The 11105-nt window shown below is 52.3% G+C and overlaps 1 protein-coding gene across 2 annotated transcripts in view; it reads left to right on the plus strand.

Annotated features, from left to right (window-relative positions):
* The window catches only part of AHNAK2 (AHNAK nucleoprotein 2), a 141848-nt gene that overhangs the window by 115678 nt on the left and 15065 nt on the right, over positions 1-11105 (plus strand). Inside the window, exon 7 of one of the 2 annotated variants that reach the window (XM_043982332.1) lies at positions 902-10730. In XM_043982332.1, the coding sequence (XP_043838267.1) occupies positions 902-10730 (9829 nt within the window). The remainder of the gene's footprint in view (positions 1-901; positions 10731-11105) is intronic. The other variant, XM_043982331.1, reaches the window with a different exon arrangement.

The raw sequence follows: 11105 nt of genomic DNA on the forward strand, positions 1-11105 counted from the left end.
ACTAATCTTGACATTCCCATAATCCCTGTAGTACTACAAAAAAGCAAATGCACCTTTCTTCTTTTTTTTTTCCTTTTTAAAAATTTTTCAGGGCAAAGAGGGTTAAGTGACTTGCCCAGGGTCACACAGCTAGTAAGTGTCAAGTGTCTGAAATGTACCTTTCTTTGGCTTAGGCTTCTGGGAATGGCATAAGACTTTTTCTTTCCTTTCTTGGTACCACCCTGAATCCTCACACACAAGATAAAAGGAAGATTCCTTCTGGATGTTATAGTCAGACAAAATACATTCATCTTCCTGTTGCTTGCCTGCAAAAATCATTCTTTGTTGACAGGAGGAATACCTCTCTTGTCTTATATCTTAGCTGTGACATTTTCAATAGTGTTAGAAGATTCAACTTCCAGGGTGATAGTTGTCCCCATCCAAATTCTAGTGAACATCTGCATTGTGGCACTGAGTCCACCTGCAGAGAGAGGAGATAGGAGTGATAGTCAGATCTAGTGGGTGGGAAGCAGGTGCGAGCTATACCAGAAAGCTCCAAGTGTGCACACACTCTGCTTAGTAAACTTTAGGGCATTGTATACAATAAGCTGTTATAGTAGGATTTGTTGGAGCCAGGAGAAGTCTAGTTCAATTTCCTCATTTTACAGAAGCCCAGAGAGGTGACGGTGCCACAGGTATTAAATGGCAGAAGCAAAATTCAAACTTAGGACCTTTGATTCTAAATCCTGAGCGCTTTCTACCTCATACCATGATGCCGATTACTCATGATGTTCCTTGTCATGGGGATGGAATATTCTTTACATCAGTTTGGTTTCGGGATGTTAGGTAATAGACAATCCAATTCTTGGTTCATACAGGAAATGAAGGCGATAACCTAACAGGATAATCCTTTCTTATTCAGGGCGAAGGTCTGACAGATGGTGCAATGGAGACTATGGGAAAGATGCTTGAAGAAGAAGAGGACAAAGAAAAGTTAATAGTCAAATCCAGAACGGGGAGGAGCCAGCGGCCAAAGAAAGAGAGGCTGTCATGGCCCAAATTCCAGGCAAAGAAAAACAAGAAGGCTGTGAGCCATCGTAGGTCACATAGCACATCAGATGCCTGTGAAGGGAGAGTGCCTGACCTTTCCCCAACAAGCACAGATACTGAATTACATTTCCCGAAAGAGGAGACACATCTGAAAGACAAGAGAGGCAGTGAGAGAAAGAGGAAGTTCCTGAACATTGGATTTAGAATGCACCGGAAGCCTGAAATAGATGACAAGATACCAGAGGCAGGCATGACAGCAGCAGAGGTGAGAACCAAAGCAGCAAAAGATGGCCAAAGGATCTCCTTGGATGTACAAGACCCGGAAATGGAACTGGGCAGGTTGGAATTTCAGAGTGCAGCTGGAATCCCAGAGCACTTGGGAAATGAAGATAACAGGTTAAAGCAAGCTGATCCTGGAACAAAGAAAGAGGAAGAACTGACACCAGAAGCTAGAGCAATGAGTGGGGCTGTGATAGGGATCCCAGCTTCTGTCTCTGGAACACTCACTGGACCTCATGTGTCTGTGAGAGGCAGAAGGAAAAAATCAGATGATGCGGCAGACACCACTAAGGACACAGTGAGTAGAAGAAAACATGGTCTGCAGGCTGGAAAAGAAGCAAGAGAAAGATTAGAAGATGCTTCTTTTGGTGTTCGAGGGCTAGAAATTGGAATTGCAAAGTTAACACTTCAGGAACCTCAGGAAGAGTTGGGCAAAGGCTATGAAACACCAGAGATAAGAGTGAAAATACCAACTTTGCAAACACCCAAGTTTGGATTTTCCAAAGGAAAAGTGACTGAGGCTAAAGTCTATGCCTCTGGCCATGAAAGGGAACAATCCCTGGGGAAGGTCACAGCAAATTTGGGGGAAATGCTTAAGGAAGCCACACCTGAGGGAAATATTTCCCTATCAGATGTGACTGAAGCAGTTGGAAAGATTTCTGTAGGGACTCCTAGCCTAGATCACACTATCCCTGGTATACCTGAAAAAGGTACAGAGATGTCAGATGGGAAGGTCCAGATATCTACCATGAAAATGCCCCAAATAACCAAACCTGATGTTAGCAGGCCCAAGGTGGACATCACCATTCCTAGGGCAGATGCTTCCCAGCCCAAGGCTGGGATCCAGGGTCCAGGAATAGGAAAAGAAGGAGTGAAGATGGAGGGAGACATCAAAGTGGGAGACAAGGACATGGAGGGGAAAGACGGCAAGTTCAAAATGCCTAAATTTAAGATGCCATCATTTGGATGGTCTCCAAGCAAGGAAAAAAAAGGATCAGTAGAGGTATCTCTACCAAAAGGAGAGGTAGATATGTCAAATTTTTCCATAAAGGGAGAGGACAAAGACAGAGATCTGAATATATCACTCATATCTACAGAAATCCCTGTAAGGGGTATAGACCTCAGTATGAAAATACATGAGGAAGAAGTTACTGTTAAAGATCATAAAGACAAAGAGGATGTGGGAATCAAAGGACCTAAAGTTCAGGTGCCAAGTATCAAAATACCACAAGTATCTAAAGGAGACACTGAAGGCAAAAAGGTGGATATCACCATACCCAGTGTAGATGCATCGCTGCCCAAGGTTAAACTAAACATGGATGTTGCTGGAGCAGAAGTACAAACAGTGAATGTGAAAGGTGATGATGTAAAGGTGAAAGAAAAAGAAGGTGATCACAAAGAGAGTAAATTCAAAATGCCAAGATTCTCCATGCCAGGTTTTGGCTGGGGAGGAGGTAAGGACATTGGATCTTCAGTAGATATAGAACCAAGTAGTAAAGAGCACAAGATGACTGCCCCATCTTATGACATGGATATAGAACATGGTTTGGTCACAACAGACAAAAAAGTTCCCGAGGCAGACGTCCAGCTCAGCGACCTGAAAGGCAAGGCAGGCGGTGTGAGCATCAAAGGGCACATGCCTAAGGTCCACATGCCCAGCATCAAAATGCCTCAAATACCCAAAGCAGACATCAAAGGCCCCAAAGTGGACATCAGCGTGCCCACCATGGATGTGTCCCTGCCCAAGGACAAGGTCGACATCAAGAGTCCTGAAGTCGAGGTGGAGGGAGTCAAGGTGGAAGGGGACATCAAACTGGGAGACAAGGATGTGGAGGGCAAGGACAGCAAGTTCAAAATGCCCAAATTCAGGATGCCATCCTTTGGAATTTCTACTCCCAGCAAGGAAATGGCAGCATCCCTGGATGTGTCATTGCCCGAGGTAGAGCTGGATGTGTCCCTGCCCTCAGTGCAGGGCGATGCCAAGCCTGGCGACCTGAGTGTGGAGGTGCCCTCAGTAGAGGTGGACATCAAAGGGGTGGACATAGAAGGCCAGATGCCCGAGGCAGATGTCCAACTCAGCGACATGAAAGGCAAGGCAGGTGATGCGGGCATCAAAGGGCACTTGCCCAAGGTCCACATGCCCAGCATCAAAATGCCCCAAATGCCCAAAGCAGACATCAAAGGTCCCAAAGTGGACATCAGCATGCCCAGCGTAGACGTGTCCCTGCCCACGGGCAAGGTTGAAATCAAGAGCCCTGAAGTCGAGGTGGAGGGAGTCAAGGTGGAAGGGGACATCAAACTGGGAGACAAGGACGTAGAGGGCAAGGACAGCAAGTTCAAAATGCCCAAATTCAAGATGCCATCCTTTGGAGTTTCTGCTCCCAGCAAGGAAATGGCAGCATCCGTGGATGTGTCCCTGCCCAGGGCAGAGCTGGATGCGTCCCTACCCTCTGTGCAGGGTGATGCCAAGGCTGACAACCTGAGTGTGAAGCTGCCGTCAGTGGAGGTGGACATCAGAGGTGTGGTCACAGAAGGCCAGATGCCCAAGGCAGACATCCAGCTTGACGACCTGAAAGGCAAGGCAGGTACTGCAGACATCAAAGGGCACTTGCCCAAGGTCCACATGCCCAGCATCAAAATGCCCCAATTGCCCAAAGCAGACATCAAAGGTCCCAAAGTGGACATCAGCATGCCCAGCATAGATGTGTCCCTGCCCACAGGCAAGGTTGAAATCAAGAGCCCTGAAGTCGAGGTGGAAGGAGTCAAGGTGGAAGGGGGCATCAAAGTGGGAGACAAGGAGGTAGAAGGCAAGGACAGCAAGTTCAAAATGCCCAAATTCAAGATGCCATCCTTTGGAATTTCTGGTCCCAGCAAAGAAGGGGCAGCATCCATGGATGTGTCACTGCCCAAGGTAGAGCTGGATGTGTCCCTGCCCTCAGTGCAGGGCGATTCCAAGCCTGGCGACCTGAGTGTGGAGGTGCCCTCAGTAGAGGTGGACATCAAAGGGGTGGACATAGAAGGCCAGATGCCCGAGGCAGATGTCCAACTCAGCGACATGAAAGGCAAGGCAGGTGATGTGGGCATCAAAGGGCACTTGCCCAAGGTCCACATGCCCAGCATCAAAATGCCCCAAATGCCCAAAGCAGACATCAAAGGCCCCAAAGTGGACATCAGCATGCCCAGCGTAGACATGTCCCTGCCCAAGGGCAAGGTCGACATCAAGAGCCCTGAAGTCGAGGTGGAGGGAGTCAAGGTGGAAGGGGGCATCAAACTGGGGGACAAGGAAGTGGAGGGCAAGGACAGCAAGTTCAAAATGCCCAAATTCAAGATGCCAACCTTTGGGGTTTCTGGTCCCAGCAAGGAAGGGGCAGCATCCCTGGACGTATCACTGCCCAAGGCAGAGCTGGATGTTTCCCTGCCCTCTATGAAGGCCGGTGCCAAGGCTGGCGACCTGAGTGTGGAGGTGCCCTCAGTGGAGGTGGACATCACAGGGATAGACATAGAAGGCCAGCTGCCTGAGGCAGATGTCCAACTCAGCGACCTGAAAGGCAAGGCAGGTGGTGGGGGCATGAAAGTCCACATGCCCAGCATCAAAATGCCCCAAATGCCCAAAGCAGACATCAAAGGCCCCAAAGTGGACATCAGCATGCCCAGCGTTGACATGTCCCTGCCCAAGGGAAAGGTCGAAATCAAGAGCCCTGAAGTGGAGGTGGAGGGAGTCAAGGTGAAAGGGGACATCAAACTGGGAGACAAGGAAGTGGAGGGCAAGGATAGCAAGTTCAAAATGCCCAAATTCAAGATGCCATCCTTTGGAGTTTCTGGTCCCAGCAAAGAAAGGGCAGCATCCCTGGACGTATCACTGCCCAAGGCAGAGCTGGATGTTTCCATGCCCTCTATGAAGGGTGATGCCAAGACTGGCGACCTGAGTGTGGAGGTGCCCTCAGTGGAGGTGGACATCAAAGGGGTAGACACAGAAGGACAGCTGCCTGAGGCAGACGTCCAGCTCGGCGACCTGAAAGGCAAGGCAGGTGGTACAGATATCAAAGGGCACTTGCCCAAGGTCCACATGCCCAGCATCAAAATGCCCCAAATGCCCAAAGCAGATATCAAAGGCCCCAAAGTGGACATCAGCATGCCCAGCATAGACGTGTCCCTGCCCACGGGCAAGGTCGACATCAAGAGCCCTGAAGTCGAGGTGGAGGGAGTCAAGGTGGAAGGGGGCATCAAACTGGGGGACAAGGACGTGGAGGGTGAGGACAGCAAGTTCAAAATGCCCAAATTCAAGATGCCATCCTTTGGAGTTTCAGCTCCCAGCAAGGAAGTGGCAGCATCCGTGGATGTGTCACTGCCCAAGGTAGAGCTGGATGTGTCCCTGCCCTCAGTGCAGGGCGATTCCAAGCCTGGCGACCTGAGTGTGGAGGTGCCCTCAGTGGAGATGGACGTCAAAGGGGTAAACATAGAAGGCCAGCTGAATGAGGCAGACGTCCAGCTTGCTGACCTGAAAGGCAAGGCAGGCAGTACGGGCATCAAAGGGCACTTGCCCAAGGTCCACATGCCCAGCATCAAAATGCCCCAAATGCCCAAAGCAGACATCAAAGGCCCCAAAGTGGACATAAGTATGCCCAGCGTAGAAGTGTCCCTGCCCAAGGGCAAGGTTGACATCAAGAGCCCTGAAGTGGAGGTGGAGGGAGTAAAGATGGAAGGGGACATCAAACTGGGAGACAAGGACGTGGAGGGCAAAGACAGCAGGTTCAAAATGCCCAAATTCAAGATGCCATCCTTTGGAATTTCTGGTCCCAGCAAGGAAGGGGCAGCATCCATGGATGTGTCACTGCCCAAGGTAGAGCTGGATGTGTCCCTGCCCTCAGTGCAGGGCGATTCCAAGCCTGGCGACCTGAGTGTGGAGGTGCCCTCAGTAGAGGTGGACATCAAAAGGGTGGACATAGAAGGCCAGATGCCTGAGGCAGATGTCCAACTCAGCGACATGAAAGGCAAGGCAGGTGATGCGGGCATCAAAGGGCACTTGCCCAAGGTCCACATGCCCAGCATCAAAATGCGCCAAATGCCGAAAGCAGACATCAAAGCCCCCAAAGTGGACATCAGCATGCCCAGCGTAGACATGTCCCTGCCCAAGGGCAAGGTCGAAATCAAGAGCCCTGAAGTGGAGGTGGAAGGAGTCAAGGTGAAAGGGGACATCAAACTGGGAGACAAGGAAGTGGAGGGCAAGGACAGCAAGTTCAAAATGCCCAAATTCAAGATGCCATCCTTTGGGGTTTCTGGTCCCAGCAAGGAAGGGGCAGCATCCCTGGACGTATCACTGCCCAAGGCAGAGCTGGATGTTTCCCTGCCCTCTATGAAGGCCGATGCCAAGGCTGGCGACCTGAGTGTGGAGGTGCCCTCAATGGAGGTAGACATCACAGGGATAGACATAGAAGGCCAGCTGCCTGAGGCAGATGTCCAACTCAGCGACACGAAAGGCAAGGCAGGTGGTGCGGGCATCAAAGTCCACATGCCCAGCATCAAAATGCCCCAAATGCCCAAAGCAGACATCAAAGGCCCCAAAGTGGACATCAGCATGCCCAGCGTTGACGTGTCCCTGCCCAAGGGCAAGGTCGAAATCAAGAGCCCTGAAGTGGAGGTGGAGGGAGTCAAGGTGAAAGGGGACATCAAACTGGGAGACAAGGACGTGGAGGGCAAAGACAGCAAGTTCAAAATGCCCAAATTCAAGATGCCATCCTTTGGAATTTCTGCTCCCAGCAAGGAAGTGGCAGCATCCGTGGATGTGTCACTGCCCAAGGTAGAGCTCGATGTGTCACTGCCCTCGGTGCAGGGCGATTCCAAGCCTGGCGACCTGAGTGTGAAGGTGACCTCAGTGGAGGTGGACGTCAAAGGGGTGGACATAGAAGGCCAGCTGCCTGAGGCAGACGTCCAGCTCAGCGACCAGAAAGGCAAGGCAGGCGGTGTGAGCATCAAAGGGCACATGCCTAAGGTCCACATGCCCAGCATCAAAATGTCCCAAATGCCCAAAGCAGACATCAAAGGTCCCAAAGTGGACATCAGCATGCCCAGCGTAGACGTGTCCCTGCCCACGGGCAAGGTTGAAATCAAGAGCCCTGAAGTCGAGGTGGAGGGAGTCAAGGTGGAAGGGGACATCAAACTGGGAGATAAGGACATAGAGGGCAAGGACAGCAAGTTCAAAATGCCCAAATTCAAGATGCCATCCTTTGGAGTTTCTGCTCCTAGCAAGGAAATGGCAGCATCCGTGGATGTGTCCCTGCCCAGGGCAGAGCTGGATGCGTCCCTACCCTCTGTGCAGGGTGATGCCAAGGCTGACAACCTGAGTGTGAAGCTGCCGTCAGTGGAGGTGGACATCGGAGGTGTGGTCACAGAAGGCCAGATGCCCAAGGCAGACATCCAGCTTGACGACCTGAAAGGCAAGGCAGGTGGTACAGATATCAAAGGGCACTTGCCCAAGGTCCACATGCCCAGCATCAAAATGCCCCAAATGCCCAAAGCAGATATCAAAGTTCCCAAAGTGGACATCAGCATGCCCAGCATAGACATGTCCCTACCCACAGGCAATGTTGAAATCAAGAGCCCTGGAGTCGAGGTGGAGGGAGTCAAGGTGGAAGGGGACATCAAACTGGGAGACAAGGATGTGGAGGGCAAGGACAGCAAGTTAAAAATGCCCAAATTCAGGATGCCATCCTTTGGAGTTTCTTCTCCCAGCAAGGAAGGGGCAGCATCCGTGGATGTGTCCCTGCCCTCGGTGCAGGGCGATGCCAAGCCTGGCGACCTGAGTGTGGAGGTGCCCTCAGTAGAGGTGGACATCAAAGGGGTGGACATAGAAGGCCAGATGCCCGAGGCAGATGTCCAACTCAGTGACATGAAAGGCAAGGCAGGTGATGTGGGCATCAAAGGGCAAATGCCCAAGGTCCACATGCCCAGCATCAAAATGCCCCAAATGCCCAAAGCAGACATCAAAGGCCCCAAAGTGGACATCAGCATGCCCAGCGTTGACCTATCCATGCCCAAGGGCAAGGTCGAAATCAAGAGCCCTGAAGTGGAGGTGGAGGGAGTCAAGGTGAAAGGGGACATCAAACTGGGAGACAGGGAAGCGGAGGGCAAGGACAGCAAGTTCAAAATGCCCAAATTCAAGATGCCATCCTTCAGAGTTTCTGGTCCCAGCAAGGAAGGGGCAGCATCCCTGGACGTATCACTGCCCAAGGCAGAGCTGGATGTTTCCCTGCACTCTATGAAGGCCGGTGCCAAGGCTGGCGACCTGAGTGTGGAGGTGCCCTCAGTGGAGGTGGACATCAAAGCGGTAGACTTAGAAGGCCAGCTGCCTGAGGCAGACATCCAGCTCGGCGACCTGAAAGGCAAGGCAGGTGGTGAGGGCATGAAAGTCTACATGCCCAGCATCAAAATGCCCCAAATGCCCAAAGCAGACATCAAATGCCCCAAAGTGGACATCAGCATGCCCAGCGTAGACGTGTCCCTGCCAAAGGGCAAGGTCGACATCAAGTGCCCTGAAGTCGAGGTAGAGGGAGTCAAGGTGAAAGGGGACATCAAACTGGGAGACAAGGAGGTGGAGGGCAAGGACAGCAAGTTCAAAATGCCCACATTCAAGATGCCATCCTTCGGAGTTTCTGGTCCCAGCAAGGAAGGGGCAGCATCCCTGGACGTATCACTGCCCAAGGCAGAGCTGGATGTTTCCCTGCCCTCTATGAAGGCCGGTGCCAAGGCTGGCGACCTGAGTGTGGAGGTGCCCTCAGTGGAGGTGGACATCAAAGGGGTAGACATAGAAAGCCAGCTGCCTGAGGCAGACGTCCAGCTCAGCGACCTGAAAGGCAAGGCAGGTGGTACAGATATCAAAGGGCACTTGCCCAAGGTCCACATGCCCAACATCAAAATGCCCCAATTGCCCAAAGCAGATATCAAAGGGCCCAAAGTGGACATCAGCATGCCCAGCGTAGACATGTCCCTACCCGCGGGCAAGGTCGACATCAAGAGCCCTGAAGTCGAGGTGGAAGGAGTCAAGGTGGAAGGGGGCATCAAAGTGGGAGACAAGGAGGTAGAGGTCAAGGACAGCAAGTTCAAAATGCCCAAATTCAAGATGCCATCCTTTGGAGTTTCTTCTCCCAGCAAGGAAATGGCAGCATCCATGGATGTGTTACTGCCCAAGGTAGAGCTGGATGTGTCCCTGCCCTCAGTGCAGGGCGATGCCAAGCCTGGCGACCTGAGTGTGGAGGTGCCCTCAGTAGAGGTGGACGTCAAAGGGGTGGACATAGAAGGCCAGATGCCCGGGGCAGATGTCCAACTCAGCGAAATGAAAGGCAAGGCAGGTGATGTGGGCATCAAAGGGCAAATGCCCAAGGTCCACATGCCCAGCATCAAAATGCCCCAAATGCCCAAAGCAGACATCAAAGGCCCCAAAGTGGACATCAGCATGCCTGGCGTAGACATGTCCCGGCCCAAGGGCAAGGTTGAAATCAAGAGTCCTGAAGTGGAGGTAGAGGGAGTCAAGGTGAAAGGGGACATCAAACTGGGAGACAAGGAAGTGGAGGGCAAGGACAGCAAGTTCAAAATGCCCAAATTCAAGATGCCATCCTTCAGGGTTTCTGGTCCCAGCAAAGAAGGGGCAGCATCCCTGGATGCATCACTGCCCAAGGCAGAGCTGGATGTTTCCCTGCCCTCTATGAAGGCCGATGCCACGGCTGGCGACCTGAGTGTGGAGGTGCCCTCAGTGGAGGTGGACATCAAAGGGGTAGACATAGAAGGCCAGCTGCCTGAGGCAGACGTCCAGCTCAGAGACCTGAAAGGCAAGGCAGGTGGTGGGGGCATGAAAGTCCACATGCCCAGCATCAAAATGCCCCAAATGCCCAAAGCAGACATCAAAGGCCCCAAAGTGGACATCAGCATGCCCAGCATAGACGTGTCCCTGCCCACGGGCAAGGTCGACATCAAGAGCCCTGAAGTCGAGGTGGAGGGAGTCAAGGTGGAAGGGGGCATCAAACTGGGGGACAAGGACGTGGAGGGCAAGGACAGCAAGTTCAAAATGCCCAAATTCAAGATGCCATCCTTTGGAGTTTCTGGTCCCAGCAAGGAAAGGGTAGCATCCCTGGACGTATCACTGCCCAAGGCAGAGCTGGATGTTTCCCTGCCCTCTATGAAGGCCGATGCCATGTCTGGCGACCTGAGTGTGGAGGTGCCCTCAGTGGAGGTGGACATCAAAGGGGTAGACATAGAAGGCCAGCTGCCTGAGGCAGACGTCCAGCTCAGCGACCTGAAAGGCAAGGCAGGTGGTGGGGGCATGAAAGTCCACATGCCCAGCATCAAAATGCCCCAAATGCCCAAAGCAGACATCAAAGGCCCCAAAGTGGACATCAGCATGCCCAGCATTGACCTATCCATGCCCAAGAGTAAGGTCGACATCAAGAGCCCTGAAGTGGAGGTGGAAGGAGTCAAGGTGAAAGGGGACATCAAACTGGGAGACAGGGAAGCGGAGGGCAAGGACAGCAAGTTCAAAATGCCCCAATTCAAGATGCCATCCTTCGGAGTTTCTGGTCCCAGCAAGGAAGGGGCAGCATCCCTGGACGTATCACTGCCCAAGGCAGAGCTGGATGTTTCCCTGCCCTTTATGAAGGCCGGTGCCAAGGCTGGCGACCTGAGTGTGGAGGTGCCCTCAGTGGAGGTGGACATCAAAGGGGTAGACATAGAAAGCCAGCTGCCTGAGGCAGACGTCCAGCTCAGCGACCTGAAAGGCAAGGCAGGTGGTACAGATATCAAAGGGCACT

The sequence above is a fragment of the Dromiciops gliroides genome, chromosome 2 (genome assembly GCF_019393635.1).
Source record: "Dromiciops gliroides isolate mDroGli1 chromosome 2, mDroGli1.pri, whole genome shotgun sequence".
NCBI classification, from domain to species: Eukaryota; Metazoa; Chordata; class Mammalia; order Microbiotheria; family Microbiotheriidae; genus Dromiciops; species Dromiciops gliroides.